The sequence below is a fragment of the Cladophialophora yegresii genome (genome assembly GCF_000585515.1).
Source record: "Cladophialophora yegresii CBS 114405 chromosome Unknown aczIN-supercont1.2, whole genome shotgun sequence".
Taxonomy (NCBI): Eukaryota; Fungi; Ascomycota; class Eurotiomycetes; order Chaetothyriales; family Herpotrichiellaceae; genus Cladophialophora; species Cladophialophora yegresii.
In genome coordinates, this window is record NW_006913046.1 from 2,486,670 (window position 1) to 2,504,630 (window position 17,961).

The 17,961-nt window shown below is 53.5% G+C and overlaps 7 protein-coding genes across 7 annotated transcripts; 5 read left to right on the top strand and 2 right to left on the bottom strand.

The window, feature by feature from the left end:
• Positions 1-273: 273 nt before the first annotated feature.
• Positions 274-2,081, top strand: A1O7_02828 (uncharacterized protein; the record flags this gene model as incomplete). The annotated part of the gene is made up of 4 exons (XM_007756857.1): positions 274-473; positions 523-839; positions 892-1,235; positions 1,281-2,081. The coding sequence occupies 4 exons, from the start codon at positions 274-276 to the stop codon at positions 2,079-2,081; spliced, it is 1,662 nt and encodes a 553-aa protein (XP_007755047.1).
• A 2,249-nt stretch (positions 2,082-4,330) lies between these two features.
• On the top strand, positions 4,331-6,475 carry A1O7_02829 (uncharacterized protein; the record flags this gene model as incomplete). Its single annotated transcript, XM_007756858.1, has 1 exon — positions 4,331-6,475. One exon carries the CDS (start codon positions 4,331-4,333, stop codon positions 6,473-6,475), a length of 2,145 nt encoding a protein of 714 aa, XP_007755048.1.
• A 989-nt stretch (positions 6,476-7,464) lies between these two features.
• On the top strand, positions 7,465-8,710 carry A1O7_02830 (uncharacterized protein; the record flags this gene model as incomplete). The annotated part of the gene is made up of 2 exons (XM_007756859.1): positions 7,465-7,819; positions 7,923-8,710. The coding sequence occupies 2 exons, from the start codon at positions 7,465-7,467 to the stop codon at positions 8,708-8,710; spliced, it is 1,143 nt and encodes a 380-aa protein (XP_007755049.1).
• Positions 8,711-8,861: 151 nt separating this feature from the next.
• On the bottom strand, positions 8,862-9,695 carry A1O7_02831 (vesicle transporter SEC22; the record flags this gene model as incomplete). Its single annotated transcript, XM_007756860.1, has 4 exons — positions 8,862-9,330; positions 9,392-9,501; positions 9,558-9,592; positions 9,662-9,695. The coding sequence occupies 4 exons, from the start codon at positions 9,693-9,695 to the stop codon at positions 8,862-8,864; spliced, it is 648 nt and encodes a 215-aa protein (XP_007755050.1).
• Positions 9,696-12,058: 2,363 nt separating this feature from the next.
• On the top strand, positions 12,059-13,174 carry A1O7_02832 (uncharacterized protein; the record flags this gene model as incomplete). Its single annotated transcript, XM_007756861.1, has 1 exon — positions 12,059-13,174. One exon carries the CDS (start codon positions 12,059-12,061, stop codon positions 13,172-13,174), a length of 1,116 nt encoding a protein of 371 aa, XP_007755051.1.
• Positions 13,175-14,788: 1,614 nt separating this feature from the next.
• On the top strand, positions 14,789-15,649 carry A1O7_02833 (uncharacterized protein; the record flags this gene model as incomplete). Its single annotated transcript, XM_007756862.1, has 1 exon — positions 14,789-15,649. One exon carries the CDS (start codon positions 14,789-14,791, stop codon positions 15,647-15,649), a length of 861 nt encoding a protein of 286 aa, XP_007755052.1.
• Positions 15,650-15,825: 176 nt separating this feature from the next.
• On the bottom strand, positions 15,826-16,798 carry A1O7_02834 (alcohol dehydrogenase; the record flags this gene model as incomplete). The annotated part of the gene is made up of 2 exons (XM_007756863.1): positions 15,826-16,685; positions 16,741-16,798. The coding sequence occupies 2 exons, from the start codon at positions 16,796-16,798 to the stop codon at positions 15,826-15,828; spliced, it is 918 nt and encodes a 305-aa protein (XP_007755053.1).
• Positions 16,799-17,961: the final 1,163 nt, after the last annotated feature.

The window sequence follows — 17,961 nt, forward strand, 5'->3', positions numbered from 1 at the left end:
GTCGCGGAGCGAGAGCCCCCGGTGTCGCAGCTTGAGCGTTGGCCGGTCTCGCCTGCGTTATAAGATCTCCTTCGCCCCTGCAAGGCAGATATGCGAGTCCTTGAACACGCGGTTGCCGCTGCTGCTACATCCTCGGTTCTGCGAGTATTCCAGGTTTCACCACCTCTCCTGGCGCCACAGGCTGTGCCACAGACGAGGTCGCTCAACAATGACCAGGCACTACCAGTAGCGGCCGACATCCGCAAACATGGTTGTTTGGCCACTCAAACACTAATGGTCCATTCGTTCGGCAACAGCTACGGTGACCCGTCCATCGGTTCTTATACACCGCCGGAATGCTCTTTCAACCATGTCACGCTGAATCTCACCGTTGAAGCCGCTGGAAGACAATTTGATCGCCTGGCGGTGGCTTATCTAGGGGATGTCGAAATCTGGCGAACCAGTACAGCTGAACCTACACATGCTGGCATTATGTATGGCAGGCACATTCCCCTCTCTTGAACAGTGCTGACTTGCCCCTAGCTGGACGCACCTGAAGGACGTGTCTCATCTCCTGTCTCTTTTCGTCAAGCCTCAACAGCTGGTCTTTGACCTTGGCAACCTCATAAACGAGAATTACACTTCTCCGTTCAATGTGACCTTGGAGGCGACGTTCTTTCAATCGGTTACCACAGTAGATCCCGCAGATATTATTGTTCCGGTACCAAACAAGCGAAGCGCGGTTACTTTTGAGAATCCTTCACACTATCCCCACGTTACAGTGGGAGACAGCATCGTGCTGCCGCGAAATGTGGAACGTGCAGTGTTCACAGTTGCTGCCACTGGGCAGATGGACGAAGGTGCGTCAGTCTCTCAGGTTGGTATACCGCCCTTTTGACCATTTGCGCGTAGAGTTCTGGTACTCCAACGTCTTCTCCTCGAACACCCTTACGTTTGGGCCAGACCCCCTTCCCAGTCACGCGCCATTCCGGGAAATCCAGCTCCTGATCGACGGGCAATTGGCGGGTGTTGTGTGGCCATTTCCAGTAGTCTTCACTGGTGGCGTTGTGCCCGGCTTATGGAGACCCATTGTGGGTATTGACACATTCGACATTCCCGAAAATGAAATTGATATGACACCTTGGCTGCCCCTGCTGTGTGATGGCGAAAGCCACGCTTTCGAAATCAGGGTGGTCGGCATCGATGACGACGGGCAAGGCAAGAGTCAGCTCTCTCAGACTGTGGGCAGCTATTGGGTAAGCCGAACAACAGACATTACGGATCGTACTCACAGCCTCTAGGTCATTACAGGGAAGATATTCATCTGGCTCGACCACGCTGGATCGATCACTACTGGAACAGTCCCTACCCTCGCTGCGCCTGTACCTTCCCTGAAGCTCTTCGCTGAGGTCGGTCTAGATTCAAATGGCACCAACCAAACGCTGACGAATGTCATCGACGTAACTCGCAACTTGAGCGTCTTATCACAAGTGGAGACTTCCAAAGGCATCAAAACAGTTTCGTGGCGGCAATCACTTACATATTCCAATTGGGACTATATATCCGACTACGGTGTCACGCAAACGACGGTACAGCATACCAATGGCAGCGCAGTGTCGTCAAGTGGTTACTCTCAAACCTTCAGCTACCCACTTTTCGTGAATAGCACCGCTGTCCAGGATAAAGTGGCTCATACGCTTTTCATCTCCGCCGCTATCGAACGCGGACAAGACATCGAAGTCTACGGTCAGCCGGTATTTCCTACTGGCCTAGAGCCGTTCAATGACTCCGTTGAGTATCTTTCGGGGGATCCCCAACGCCATCGAGCGTTCGTGGGCAGTCGCTTGAGCACGACTCAGAATGGAACCGCCCTTTACTTCAGACACGAGAATGTTTCTATTAGTCCTGGGACAACACAGCAGGATCTTGCCTTCTACGGCATTCCAGCTTGTGATCCGAAAGCAGGACCATCAAGACATGTAGAACTTTACCGTCGGCATGTAGTTGCTGTCAACGATACGCTTGTTGAAGACCAGAGGACTGTCCACGGCAGCAAGGCAAATGTGCAGCTTTTGGCTAAGTCAATTAGACAAGGACCGTAGGCGATCTGGCTGCAGTAGTCCTGGAAGGTGCTCTTGCACTTCTCAACAGAGGGTGCTGTGCTGGCTTGCAAAATAGCGGCGCTGCATCCGACACGGGACCACGCCCGGACTTTGAGCATTGGCCATGAAATGGATGTCCAGATTTCCTGGACCACATCTTCTGTTACCTCAATTTTGACCAGGACAATCAGGCTGAGGCTTCGACAGAAAGGGTGGTAGGATGAGGCAGTTCTAGGAGCACAACCAAGGACTCGAGTTTCTCTCGAAACGACAGGAACTCTTGAGAATGGAGCTCGAGAAAGCGAGGAGCTGAAATGCAAGAAGACGAATCGAGAACAGCGGCTGTGTGACGAAGCTGTAGTCTCGCAGCTTGCATGAAGCCAGTTCCCCATTTGGAGCCGGTAGCGAAGCTCATCCAAGCTTCTCGCCACAACACAACTTCTGAGGCTTGACTGGGCATTGTGGAGTGTGCACATACACAATTTCAGCCTCAGCTTTGGAATGGGATCGAAAGGCTATCAATGCAAATTGAGCATTATCACTGCCGCACATATGGTTTTGCGAAGGCCGTAGGGCTCTCGGAATTACCCACATTGCACTATGGGACCAAACGAAGCTATTGATGACAAAAGTAGGCAGAGACCAGCGAACCGCCACCATGACCGCCAACCCAAATACGAGTAACGAGTCGCAAGTCCCTGCACATTTCTCCGTTTCAGCCGCAGGCCTCCTTCCACGTTTATGCATACCAGGATCTCACCTCTGGTAGGGCTGGAGGGGTTGTTGCCCTGGCTTCGACCCGAGCAGCAGTTGGGCGTGCGGTCAACTGTGAACAGGACATTAGTGACGCGCCGACGCCTGGGATTGCTCGTGTTGTCTTACAGGACATTCCCCCCATAGGTCGAGATCGGCTACTGACGCCGCCTTGGTCTTGCATATCATATTCCCGTCGACAATGCATCGCGACTCCATGGATAGTATGCTTGGCTTACAAAGGCAGGTCTGCAGCTTGGGGTGCGCGAGCAGATTTGTGTAAGACCCATACAGTTGCTTGCAAGACTGGGTCAAATCGCCTCCAATCTTGCACACGCTTGCGATGGCATTACATTCTGCTTCGGGAGCGAGGGTAATTGACGGAGTCGACAATATTGGCGTGGTGACTTTGAAGTCGATCCACGTGTTGCATTGCTTGTGCCAATTCGCAACCGCCTGCTGTGCCGAGCTGTCTTCTTCGAGCGATTCCAAGCACAGACGTGTTTCACTTTGGCAACTGCAGCACGGTCAGAAGTGGGCTGTCCAGCGGACACGCCTTGTGAACATTATACATATTACATACTCGATGATCAGGTCGAAGAACTTCTGATCACAAATGCAGTTTTTGAAGGCCGGCGTGTCGACCGAGGTGGGGCCAGGCAGCGCAAAACACTTCGAATGCGAGCTTGCAAATTTGTTGCATGCAGGCAGAGTTGTGGCGTATGTGGTGGTGCCAGACCAGCATTTGGTTATCTGAGTTACTTGCGCAAAGGCTGGGATGGCCCAGCATAAGCCCAGGAATGCCGTGATCATAGTGTTCAGGTGGGAGAATTCTCAGCAGTTGGGGACGAGTGCGAATTGAGGCACGAGAATTGATGTCCAAGGCAGACGTGTTGAGCTTTATCTCAATGAGCATCGATGCGGCATTTGCGTGAGCCCATGGTCAGGATTCCGCCTTACCAATTCCTTGAACTCGTGGCAGCTGGAAACATGGCTCTCAAAGGTATGACGGGATCCTCAGATGCCAGGGAGTGGCACGACCTAGGCGAACTCAACCCCCTGTGCTGCTTGGCAAGAAGCTGCAGCCTGAAGCTGTCTCGAGGAGCATCCAATCAGGGCAGATACGGTCATTCATGGCTTGGACGCCACTGGGAAGCGCCCTTCAGCCGAGAAGGAGATTGGCCAGAGCAAGATCCCTCTGGTGCGCCTTGCCATGGGATGAACGATCAATCCCCAGAACCAATGTTGCGGACCGTGGCTTTGTTGCACTTCCACTCATCGAGGCAGACTGCCTACGCTCATGGTGACCCTTGTCTTTAGTGCCGTCCTGACTGGCGAGAGAGGGCCTCGAATACAAAGGCTGAAGTACAGAAGCTGTATTTGAACAGGTATTCGCCATCCCTCCCACGTCTATTTGCATGGCAATTGTGCTAACGCGTGACCATTGACTATTGACTTATCTCGGTCCCATTCGACTCCACACAAGCGAACTCGTCATGTCATCGGCACAGACACCTCCTGTCAACCAGGCTGCTGGGAGCCCAGCTGGCGCCAGCAACTCATCAACATCAGGAACCTCGACGACCACACCTCCTTCATCACAGGCAACAGGATCAACCGCGTCACGCCTTGTGATCTCTGGCCAGCCACAACCACCAATTCACCTCAGCACTCTACCAGCTGTTCCACCTGCTACCTCTAACGCAACGCATGCGGCACCTGCCACGCCTCTGCCGCCGACTATTCAACAGAATACCGTTACCTCTGGAACGTCTCAAAGCACGGCTGTGCCCACAAGTACTAGCAACCACCCACCACCCCAGACTACACTGCCAAATGGCCCACAGAGTCAGGCTCCCCAGGGCACCTTCATCCGGCGTTTCTGGCGATTCTACACCAAGAGCAAACCAAAGGAATGGACGACATTTTGGTTGACGCCCCATGGCTTACTGGGCTTCTTGCTCTCCGACCTGGGTCTCATAGGCGGCATCACCGCCATCAAGATTGTCTCGCACTCCAAGCGTGGCCTTGCCGACGTGTCCGACTCGACGAACACTGTTCTGAACTATCCAGTGGGGCAAAGCTTGTGGTGGACCTTCTTCCCGGTGCTCATATTCCAGATATTCGGCTTGTATTTCGCAGCAATCATCGACTCTCGGGGCGAGAGGCAGCCTTTCGTCGCATTGAGGCGGCCCGGGGGCGCAGACACCAAAACCTCGATCCTGCTTGACTATCGCAGCAAAGTCGCAGCAGTCCGGCCCTTGGCAGCATTCCGGAACAGGCATTGGATGCTGGGTGTGAGCTTTCTCGCAGCTTTGCTCATAAGCCTGTTTCTGAGCTCCTTAGCATCGCACCTTCTCATCGCCAACATTGTGCCTATGGTTGACACCACATTGACACATCTCAGCTCGACATTCCAGCCCTATGACTTTGGGTATGATTCAGACCTGACTCCGGTACTGGATGTGGTGTCGAGCACGCTAGTGTACGGCGGATTGTTCCCAGCCTGGACCACATCCAACATGAGCTTTCAGAGCTTCGATAGACCCCCAATGTCTCTGAAACCAAGCATACTGGCGGCCTACCTGGCGGACACCACTGCATATTCGGCACGTCTACAGTGTCGGTCCCTCGCGAAGGCAGAGTACGTCTTTACACAGACAGATGATGGGACCGGGTGGGACTTCGGCGCACAGGACCACGGCTGTGACTTCTCTCCTACTCTCATCATCGCAACGGCCGGGTTCCAGAACTACGTACAGACATTCTCAAATGTGAGCTGCAGCCTAGACGCAGGTTTGAGCCGTTTGTTCGTCCTGGCTGCCCACACACCCGACCCTGACACGATCAAGCCCTCGGAAGTGACGGTCCTGTCTTGCAGGACGGCGTACTTCAAACATTCGGGGACCCTGAACGTCACATACACGTTGGACGGTTCTTCTGCCGTCATTAACAGTTTCCAGGAGCATGAGCACGGGCTTCAACCCCTAGACAACCCCATGCCTGTTTACTACCAGAACTTCGAACGGCAACTCCACCAGCCAAGCATCCTCGACGACACCGCAACGACGTCGGCGACAAATTTTGGCCGCCTTATATTGGCGCACGCGAGGAAGCAGGCGCCTCGATCGTCCTTTAACCCACGCGCCATGCTGAATGCGACGTCCGTGCTCTTCACGGCCGCCCATGCCGTCATGGTGAGCAGTTTCTTGTGGCAGGCGGGTGGAGGCGCCACGGCCGAAAGCACAGTCCAGGGCTCGTTGAGCATCCCGACGATGCGCCTCGTGGTGGTCGACTCGATCGCCAACGTCCTGCTGAGCACTCTAGCGGTCCTGGCGGTGCTAACGGTGTGGATTGCCGTCGATCTCGTCAACAACGAGACTTCGCTGTTCGAAGAGCCGACCGGTCTGCTCGGGTCAGCCATTCTGCTGCACGAGAGCAGTGTCAATGCATTGGCGGCCGATTTGCGCAGCGATCCCGAAGCCGCGCAAGATGGTAAGGCTCTAGCACATGCTCGACGACCGCGCCGCCTCTGGGGACGTAACCTTCCGTGGGGCACCTATCGCGACGACGTGCGCAAGAAGAAATGGTCGGTGGAAAAGTGGAATATGCCTTCTGAGACAAAGATCGTGGAGGTATAAGTGGCTACTGGAGGGGTATTTGATCTACTAGAGTTCTGGCGTTCTGGAGTTAAACCTGCAGCCATAATTGCAACCGTAAACAAATCAGCTGAACGACCTCATTTCGTACACCGTGGCTATTGATCCAGTTGATCAAGTCCTGATGCGAGAGTTTCTCTGCCCTGTGACACCAAGATTCTTCGTTCTTATTGCCTCTACCCACCGTAGTGGTTGACGTTGTGCGGAAGTACCTAGTGTAAACATGCAGATGTCGCACCGCGCCGCAGATAAACGTCAATCATGATCATAGAGCCGGTTCGAGATACTTGACGCGGGCTCGCACACCCGACGCCTTTTCAATCTGGTACTCCGCTCACTTGCTGGTTCAAGCTGGATCCAACCGACTTTGCCGGCTTGTATTCACGGAGGGAAACACGTCCCCAGCATTGGCGTGCGTGCCGACACTGCGGAAAAATAGCGCCGTACCGCCGTGTCCTCGAGAAGTCATAAAGTCAAACGGAGCATGAGCCGTGCCATTGCTTTGGAAGACGAAAGAATGCTGCCCGACTTCTGCATCAGCTTGCCTGGAACTATTGACCAAAGAAAGAAGGGGAGCACCCCAGGTCCACGAGAAGCTCTAATAACTGAGAATCGAGCAAGCAAAAAAAGGATAATTATTCAGTTCGTCGTCTATGCCCCCGCCAAGCATTTCCATATTAGGCACTCAAGCCGAGCCCCCGTATACGGCACGATTCAGAGACCAACGCGCACACAAGCTCACAAGGCCTGCAGGCGTGGCGGGAGCAAGGCTTGCCAGCACCACGAGGCTGACCTCCTATGTATCACCAGCTTCAAGTTTGCACTCACCTTCCCAAGCCATTATCATAGACACCACAGACCATCGTAATTGATATTGATATTGACCGGCGAAGGAAACCACAATCTCGCACTCTCGTGTCAGTTATTGTTGGCATTGGTCTTCGTGTCGTCACAGTCACGGACGATCGAAAATGGCACACACGAACCTCCACCACCGAAGGACACACAACCTACTATTAATATCCAAACTTCTCTCGCAACAGTCGCAAGCCTCACCCTTTACGCTTGTGCTCGATACGTTGGAGCAACCGGCGCGGCCGCTGCTACGCGAGTACCTGCGGCGCGCGAAGTTGTCGAAACAGGTACCGGTGACTACGGTGTTTCTGGCGTTTGAGACGGTCGTGAAGCCTGAGAATGTGGATTATTTCCTCCCTTGGGGGCACGGGCACGATTTGAGCGGCGCGAGAACTTCAGCATCAAGATGGCAATGGCAGAGGGATATTGCGCGAGAGTTCGCAGATATTGTGAAACGAAATCTTGGGAAGAGTATGTATGGGTATCATGTTTTTGCTTGTGATTCTGTTTGCATTTCTGTTTCTGCTTCTGAGTGGGTTTCTTCTGTGTTCTACGCTGATCCTATCATCGCCAGGGGTTCTTGTGATTCTGGACTCGATGACGATCTTGGCCTCGCTTTCAGCGGATCCGGCATCTGATCTCAACTTGACGGCTTTTCTCTCGTCGCTTCTTCAGCCACAGGCCTTGCAGTCAAGCAGTTCCGAGCAGGAGCAGAGACAGCCGCCCCAGGTCTCCTTGGTCACGGTCTATCATACTGATGTTCCTCTACCCTCTCCGAGCGCTGGACCCCAGCAGGGGTACAGTCCGTCACCGCTATCGCTTCTGTCTTACCTCGCGACAACCGTCATCACAGTCCACTCACTGGCCATACTGCTGGCCGAGAAAGCTGCACTGGCAAAATCGCTTGCCTCGCCGTCGTTTGGTCTGTCTGGGGAGATCGAAGGTGTAATAATCGGGCTGAAGCCGAGAGCAGTGGCCAATATGACGCCTGGTGAGAAAGGAATCGTGTTGGAACTAGAGCATCGGAGGAAGAGCGGGCGGGGTGTAAGGGAGTGGTTCTTTTTGCCAACAGGAGCGACAGCCGGAAGGGCAGGCGGGGCCCAGGCATATCGGGACACGGTCATTTTGTTGGACGATCATCCTCAGTTTCGCAAGCCGAAGGAGGAGGGGGCGGACGAGGATCAAGATTTGTCGGGTATGACCTTTGAGCTAGGGTTGACGGAGAGGCAGCGCTTGGAGCGCGAGGGCGTGGTATTGCCGTACTTTGATGCTCAGAAGGCGGGTGGCGGAGGTGAGGGTGGGAGGATCTTGTATGACATGGGTGTTGAAGACGACTTCGACGAGGAAGAAGATGAGATCTGAACGTCAGATCATTGTCGTTCGTGTTCCCCAGGAAGCCTGAGCTCGAGGATCATCCAAGCATTGGCCCCGCCACAGGATATCATGCGCTCGCCGCTGTGACTGGTCACCCCTTTGTCCGCCATGCAATTTGTTCGATTCCCCCGACGCTCATCTACCAGAATCTCCAGATGAGGAAAAACAACACGATCAGACCAACCCCAACAAACGGCCCGTACTGTTTCAGCATCAGCTCCCAATTTATCCTGACCGCCGCTTTCCTGTATTTCTTGCTGTCTTCTCGTAACCGTCCACTCATCTCGCCCATTCGTTCGAGACTGTCCCCGCGGTACAGAAGATCCTCAATATTCTTGGTCATGACTTTGGTGACATCCTTTAGCTCGTCGTTCAGCTTGTCCAGGTTTGCGCTCGCACGACTGTCTTGGTATGTCTTCTTCGTCCGCTGTATAAATGTGTCAAACTCGACAAACGCGTAAGGGCGCAATGTCGCGGAAAGATATTGTTGTGAGGGGTAGACGGTGGTGAACTCTTGAGCAAGGTCCGAGAGGTAGGTAAACGCAAGTTTCCGCGGATAGGATCGGTCGCATATACAAAGGAAGCACACCGAGTCCTGGATGATATAGCTGTCGGGGAAGATGTCAGTCTCGTGGGTCCAGACACATACAGTCTAGCTTGTTGCCTCACTGCAACGTGTATTGTCCAGACTCGATGCTGGCTTGCTGCTCCGAGTTGCGGTTCAGCCGCCTGAAGATCATCTTCGCCTGCGACTTGACCTCGGCCAGCTCCGTCTCGACCTGTAAGTCCTTCGGTCAGCCTCACGCTCGTGGACTCGGAGTGGAAAAATGCGTACCTGCTCGTCATCCACCGAGGCCGCTAGCATGAGGCCTGTGCAGGAGTCGTGCGGTCAGTCGTCTTTTCCTGGTGACCTGCGGAGAGCAGTCGTCGGACACTCACCATCTAGCCTGGCTATCTGCGTTGATTTAATCATCTCGTCGGTTAGTCTGTCTTTCTTTCTACTGACGTTTCTGCAACAACTCCAGCGCAACAAGTTGTACCGTCTCTTATGGACACGCTTTCATCACCGCGCGGACACTAGCGCCGGCAGTAGCCGCTGATTCACTCGGTTGAGCTTCCTCCTTGGTTCAAGTACAAGACGTCACTTCTGTAGAGCAAGGTTGCTACTGGGAAGGTTACCCGAGGGTTGGTTTAGGTAGACGGCGCCCAGAGGCTGTTCAGGGGGTGTTATACGGAGTAGACTATACCCCTTTATAAGATACTGTATTGTTTATATAGGCTTCTGCAACTATATAGTCCCGTCTGTCCCAGAACCCTCTGTGTCCATCATGTCCTCCGGATAGAGTCGCAAAGTATCCCACAGTGTTCTATATGGGTGCCACACATACTTTCAACAATTCGGCTCATGAATAGTATTATCGCACATCGACCTACTTGTACCACTGCTGGCGCGATCTCCCCACGATGGACAGAAGTCGAATCCTGTGGCTGAAGCCAAACAGCGCACGATGCCCTTGTCAACAGTACCGCAAATGAAGACGTGGAGCTTGACGGCCAAAACGGGAGCGGCTGTTTACTGAGACTTCGGCACTCCAATCTTAGCAGAACCAAACATTACTTGCTCAGCCTTCTCGCTCAAAGAATCCATGAGCGCAAGCATCTAGAGTCGCGTCGACCGAAGGAGCCCTTGAGTGAGAGATCAGGCCAGGTTCGGGATCATGTTGCATTACCGCAAGAATGCGCGTATGATCATGGAACATTGTCAGGTCTGATCCGAGCGCTTTCTTTTGCAAATGGTCAGTCAAAAACACCTTTCTGCGTCTGCCCATTGCTTGCGAGCGGATCATGCCTCGCTTGCAACGATACCTGATAAGGCCTTTCCCCTGCAGATACCTTCTTCTCTCCAGCCCAGCCACTCGTCTGTTTTTTCCCTACATAGATATACATATGCACACGTAAGACAGACGTGTCTCCCCATTCTCTGCTGGTCCCTCTGTGCCTGGAAATCCTTCCAGAGCTGTGGCATGGGCGGTGACAAGGCAACTTTTGCGCGGATAGTGGCCTACCACGTCCCCTATTACGACCAGTCTCAAAACCCAGCCACCCACACCTCTACGAGCAGCTCTTCTCGGTCCTCATGTCAGGAATCCCTCGGGCTCAGTCATGAAGCAGCAGCCTCTTGCTCTGGGCCGCCACAAAACACCGGTCCAGTCAAACTTCGCATATTGTTACAACCGAAGTCCGCCAATATCTGCCAAATATGATCCCCTATAAGCATTTCAAACTACGGTCCTGCGGCTGACTTCCAACGAGCGTCCTGCTGATCGATCCGCCTTACGAATTGAAGCCGGCGCAGCCAATGCATCTGCATCCTAACAGCAGCAGCTACTCGCCGAGGACGTTGGCGACAGCAACAGACCTAGTGGCTGGGATTTGGGCTGGCGTTCCTCGTTGTGGCTTCTCTCTTTCCGATCCACAGATACTACAATTTCCACAGCTGGGGATTAACAGCAGCACAAACCGCCCGATCCTCGCGATCCATTCCCCCCAGGGGTCTTAACACGTCATATCGAACGGCCCCAAGATTACAAGTGGCATTGGGGACAATGCGGGAGCCTGGCTCAAGGGGCTCTGCAAGTCAAAGACTAGGTTCAGAATTGACAAAGGGGTATTTGGTGGTCCTTCCATTCACGCTTGTCTCTGCCTTCCACGACCCTGCCCTGGAATAGTGGCGGGTGGTAGAGACTCCTGTCGCGTATGGGACCTAGTCATTCCGGAGGCTTCTGCTCTCTATGCTTTCGTGCAGCAGACCGCGAAGTGCGCTTCGCCAGCAATCACCATATGACATCCAGCTAAAACCTACGTGATTTACTTCACAAACAATAACAATTCCAGACCTTGCGCGCCCCAGTAGGCCCGCACTACAAAACTTGGCTTCGTGTGCGGTTGATTCTACGTTACGCCCATTCATTGTCTTCCCTCTTTATTTTCCTCGATTCGTCTTGCCTCCGTGGCTGCCAACGCTTGCGAGTTCCAGTTCCTAGCAACCCCTTCTGTGCTCCTGGTGTCCTTATTTGACAGCTACAGCTTGCTCTAATGGCCCAAGAAATCAGTCCTGGGGCTCATGCGCCAGATAACACCACAGACCGACGCGAATCAAAGTGAGTGTCCTCGTCTCTCTGCCGAGTCTGGCTTCGAACCTCTCGAGAACATGACGTGCTCTTGTTAGCTGCTGTAACCATCACTGTTTATACAATGCTTGATAAGCAAGCTACTGACTCGAAGCAATACAGGATCTTCAAGCAGACTACTGCCAGCGACGTCAAATTCTCTAAAATGGCATATCAAGACCCCGAAGTCGCCGCGTTCCAGGAAGGCGATCTGTTCGAGCACGAGAGCGGGAAGCGTCTTAAGCTCGTGTATCGTGAAGTCAAAATTCAGGGTCGTCAAGACACCCACCTCCGTCCATACAACCCACCCCGGGAGAGTCTTCTATTTGAAAGAGCCGATGGCATTGTCGACAATAGCAACTGCCTGCCGAATTACGGTCTAGCCACTGGTCCTAGGGATATGGAGATGCTAGTTGGAGTCGGGACAGATGGGGCCGAGAAATCAGGAGAGCCATGGAAGAATTTCAAGCTTCTTCGACCAAAGCTCGGCTCTGACGCCGACGGGACGACTGAATACGAGTCCTTAGGCACTCTAGATGAAGTCCGCACCAATTGGAACAATAGATGGTCAGCACGGTCCAAGCCAGGAGAAGGAGATACAGCAGGTCCGTCCGGCGACGGTGATGGGAACAAGGCTCGAGGCAAGAACAGCACAGGTCGCAAGCGCAAATCAATGCAGGCTCCCCCTCGTAAGACTTCAGCTAGAGCAGGATCCCTAGCTGAAAGTGCTGGGTCTCGACGGAGTCAGTCTCTAGGAGGCATGTCGGCACAGCCGCAGGCTCTAGCGACTCATGAGTCTCTCCTTGGTCACGGCACTCCTGGCGCTTTTGGCACCCATGAGCAGCACGGAAATCAATCCACATACAACGCTCAGCCGTCCTATCCGCCTCCTGTCTCTCAATACAATAAGCAGTATGCAGGAAATCCTGCCTTTCAGCAGAATACATACGCCAGCACAATCAATCCCAATGCTTCTACCCCCTACAACGGCCATCAAGCGCAAGTACAGGAGTATCCACAGGCTATGCAGCAGATGCCTACTTTTCCGTACGGCACGACCCCGAACTACAACTTCGGCGGTGGCATGTTAGACGGATCACAGATGCTTCAGCAGCCGAACTCCGCATTTGCACAGCAGATGCTCGCTAATCAGCTACCATACGAGCAGCAGACCCAGCCCTGGCCTACTGGCGAGCAAACTCATTGGCAGCAACAATGGGACAACGGCAATGATCCTGGCGATGAGACAGTCGACGAGCTTGATGAGCATCAATTCTTGTGATCATGTGCACTTTGATAGGGTGGCAGCACATGCCCATTACCAGCATGGATTTGCTGCTATGCAGAATTTGCTGCTCTGCAGAATTTGCTGCTCTGCAGAATTTGCTGCTCTGCAGAATTTGCTGCAGGAGTTCGCAGCGACGGGTGGTTTCGTTCATGGCAGATCCGGCGTCAGGTTTCCTTTTCTCGGTGGCAAAAGGGTCCCAGTATGGGGCTTGTATTTCTCTGCCAGCATCGCTGGTTGCGTTGGTCAATTCTTGCTTGGGCTTTCATTGGGGCCCTAGAGGCTGATGGTCTTGTATCCTACTCTACTCTTTCATAGTGTGTTTTACGGTTGGCCCGCTTGCAGTTTTGCTTATGGAGATGATGGCCATTAGCCGTGTGCGGCAGTTTCCAGTCCTTCAACGGGTCTGGTGGTCATTGGCTCTGTGCGGCAGCTTCAGTCCTTCAACAGGAAATGGAAATTCATTCAAGTCTCAGAGATTAAGCAACTTAAATACATAATCTTCGAGCGATCTCTTCTTTGTAGCTGTCATGCAACGGCCCTGACAATACTACTTCCGCTACGTCCAAGGAAGGGAACGTGCGTCGTCTCGCTCGTGCTCGCAAACCCGCCCACCACTTCCATTAGCATTCAGCCATGCCAATGAGGGAAGCTTTATCAGTGTGCTACCACGTCTTTGAGCTTCTACCTACTGTGAAGCTCGAAAGTCCTCGCACAGTCTTAACTAGGAAGCAGATAGAGATCTACGGAGACAGTCCAAACAATAGGAGATGGGCTCTTGTGTCTTCGGACATCCTGAACAGGGCAAATTGTCTCTGCGGTAGATCATGTAAGTTCGTAACAACAAGCTCTTCTTGGATAGTTTGCATCTGTCGTATGGGTATCTCTGCAGCTGCAAACGATATTCTTTGCATTGGTCAAGCTCAAGCGTGTCTCGGTAGGAGTGACTAGTCGCCAGGGGACACAGGGAACAAATTCGCCGTGCCTGCCAAACATCGCCAAGCCCACATTCTCTAACTGTAACAACTACTGCTTGACTGCTGCTACATTGTCTGACACTTCTTTCTCGTTTGCCTGAGCAAGCAGGACATCCAACGTGCGATACTTAGGGCACTCTGTCCTTCTTTGTTCGACATTCATCCGTCGCCTACCTCATTCAGCCAATCACATACACGCATTTGCGGCGACATTTGCAACGCTCATTGGTTCATCTCCACTACGCTAGCCCTTTTCGATTAGCGCAGGGGCACACAGCCTTTCGTCAAGATGGTGTACACAGGGTGAGTACTGATTTTGTATTGTCTCAGGCTTCCCATCTCCCTGTCGGTTGACAGACTTACACACGTCTTGTTACTGCACTCTATCGTCCAGGCAGCTGGGTGCAGGATCGACTGATAGCTGTTGACAAACGTGGACACGTTGTCGTCAGGCTTGTTGTACTGTGCACACTGGCGTGGATTGAGCAAGACGTCAGGTCGAAGCGTCAGATATCGAGTCTTCTTCCTCGTCAATGCTGCTGCCCTTGTCCTATCTGGCCTCAGATTTCCATGTACTAACTCTCTGCGCAGACCCGTGAAGCAGCCAAACGCCCGATCCGTCAAGTTCTACAAGATGGCCTACGTCGACCTCGGCTACTCAGCCTTCGAGCAAAGCGACGAGTTCCTCCACCCTGAGACCGGCTGCGTGCTTACACTCCGCTACGGACAGGCCAATGTGCGACATTACATGGGCGGCAACCACCAGGATACGCGACCCGTCTTGAGAAGACCCGAAGACCTCCTTTTCCGCATCAGCCATCCAGCAGGCTACACCTGGGACGACTACGCGTCGGGACCAGAACAAATGGAGCAGATCATAGGGCTACCGAAGAGAGACAATCCGTGGGACCGCTGGATCGTGCGAGGAGACGTCCCCCTCCACGGCAGGTTCGAAATCGGCACGCTCGACCAGCTGCGCTCTCAGTGGAACGATTCGCTCCCTGACGTCGCGCCTGGGGTTCTTACGGCCCACCAGCCTCCTCCCGCAGGTACCTGTGCTGAAACAGCCAAAGGAAACGTCGCGCTAGATCGCATGAACCGTGGCGGACCCATGCAAGCGCCTATTCCTGCCGTGGACCAAGCTATCGTGGCTAGACAGCGCCTTGGAGGCCCGAGTACTGCCTTCGACCAAGCATATCCAGGTGTGCGGATTCCGCAGCCTGTTGCTGGTCCGAACGTCGGCGCACCTCAAGTACATCAACCACTGCAGCAAGTGCAGGCCGCTCCGCCTTCAACCCATCAAGCTCCTCCAGTGCAACAGCAACACCACCAGGGTCATCAGGGTCAAGACCAACCTGATGACGATATGATTGACCCCTTCCTGTTGGCTGTGCAAGCGGGACAACTGGCTGGGCAGCAGCCCTACCTAACCAGCACGGATGAGCAAGGCGACGACTTTGACGATGGAGCGGGCCAGGGCTACAATCAGCAGTAGGGATCGGAGTCCATTGGGTACTTTGGACCACCTATGATGGAGGCTGATGCATTGGTTATGAAAGACGGGCTTATGAGCTGCGAGTGTGGGTTTGCCGCGGGCGGCACTCCAGCCCGCAACTTCTTCGTGTATGATGGCTTAGTAATGGCCTAATAAAACTGCATTCCAAGAACTACTCAGGATTTGTCTGGGAAACCAAAATCAACGCCAAATTCCGGGTAGACGAATCGAGTGACGCCCTTCTTGGATATTTCTGCCAGAGACGCAAGATCGCTTTCCGAGAGGTCAACGATGTTCTTGTTCTCGTCGATGCGCGATGGCGTGACCGACTTGGCGAGCACAGAGCTGCCTCGGGCAATGTGATAGCTCAGCAGGATGGAGCCTGGGGTGACTCCTTTGTGCTCCGCCAGTTTTACGACGTGGGGATCTTTCATGAGAGGGCTTCCGGTACTGCCGAGGGGACTGTAGGCCGTGACGTGGATGCCCTTCTCTTTGCAAAAATCCACGATCTCTTGCTGGGGCAGAAGTGGGTGGTTCTCTATTTGGTTGGCTGCAGGAACAATATCCACCTTGGGCAAGAGCTGTTCGAGATACCGCTTCGAATAGTTTGCCACCCCGATGGCTTTTGCCTTTCCGGTTTTAAGCAGTTTCTCCATGTCCTTGTACGTGTCGACATGAGATCTGTCTCGGAGGAGGTCTCTTGACCCATCGGGCAGTTTAGGAAATTTCTCGTCGTTGCCGTTCGGATTCAGGGCGACGGGCCAGTGCATGAGATAGAGGTCCACATAGTCAAGGCCCAGAAGCTTCAGGCTGATGTCGAGATTCTGCTCCACTCTCGTATGATATGAGCACCAGAGTTTCGTGACAATGAACAGGTCACTTCTGGATATCCCTGTTGCAGCCAGACCCTCTTTGATCCCCTGACCGACTTCTTCTTCATTCCCATACACATATGCAGCATCAATATGCCGGTAGCCGGACTGGATAGCGTGAGCTACCGCCGCCCGCACTTCGCCTTTGGGACTCTGCCATGTGCCTGGCATTGCGTGTTAGACTGGGTCCAAGCGACTCTCGGGGCGACTCAGCCATACCTAAACCTAGGGCAGGAATAGTTGCACCGGTGTTCAGTGGCAGTCGTACGTCAACCATGGTGTCAATTTGTCGAACTATTGTTGTCTGATCTATGCAGAGCAACTTGCGCAGGCGAATTTAAACGAAGCATTGACACCCAGTTCAAGGCGCTGGCCATGCGGGGAACCGTGTTCATCAGCGAAATATTTCTCGAGGAAAGGATCAATTACCCCACCACCTCGGTGTATTGTCCGCCCGAGCTGGCACCAGTTCAATAGCCGACAGCACAACCGTGCCACCAGTGTCAATCATTCTGGGCTGCAACACTCGTTTGCAGAACATAATCGCGTAGCACAACTAGTGCCGTGAAACGGAAAGACAAGCGAGAGCTCGCCGCTGCCGCTTAGGGGCAATGATATCGCTTCTGTTGGTGCGAGTCATTGTCAAGCATCGGATGCTTGGTGTGTACATGCGACTGTCAACCTACACAGTGGCTGTCGAAAGCCGGGCCGTCGGCAAGGAATGATGCAAGCGCCTGCGGTCGGCGTTGCACGGGTTGCACGGATTGCACCGGTCCTCCTCCACCTCACCTCCACCGCCTCCTTCCTTCTCAGCCTCGTCGTGCCTTCCGAGCTGGCTCAATATGGAAATTCCTCCCGTGCCCCACCTGCCTTTTGTTTCGATTCCAATTTTTCATTCTGGAGCTCATTATGTATTCTTTTATTTTGCTGTGAGACACGAAGCACGAAATCCGATCAAATGCAACGCACATTCAGATGGCTGTCTTATCGGCGGTCTCGGGGAGACCCTTGTCCTTAGGCATGCAATTTATGCTACCGTCGTTACACAACATGAGAGCTACTGACGCCCGTCCATCCCCGGGGGTTGTCAAGAGCTTTCACCGGTCATCAGATCCTGGCAGCGCTGTGTAACCCTGACGCTCGGCAAGGGATCATAATCACGATAGTGCTATATCATCTCCGTGCTGTTTCACCGACTTTATCAAGCTCGTGCCTCCTCCAGCTCTAGTGTTGTTGTCTTGCAAAACCTCCACCCACCGACCAGCTCTTCACAACAGCCACAGACAATGGCAACTGCTCGAAACACCAGAAAATATGTGGCAGGGATTATCACCCACTCAGGAGCCTAGATTACGAGGCGCTCCGACCACCCTGATGGTAAAGGGAGAAACTACGACGGCCCGCGGTCGGTGATTAGCTTAGCGTTGCATCCGAGATCCA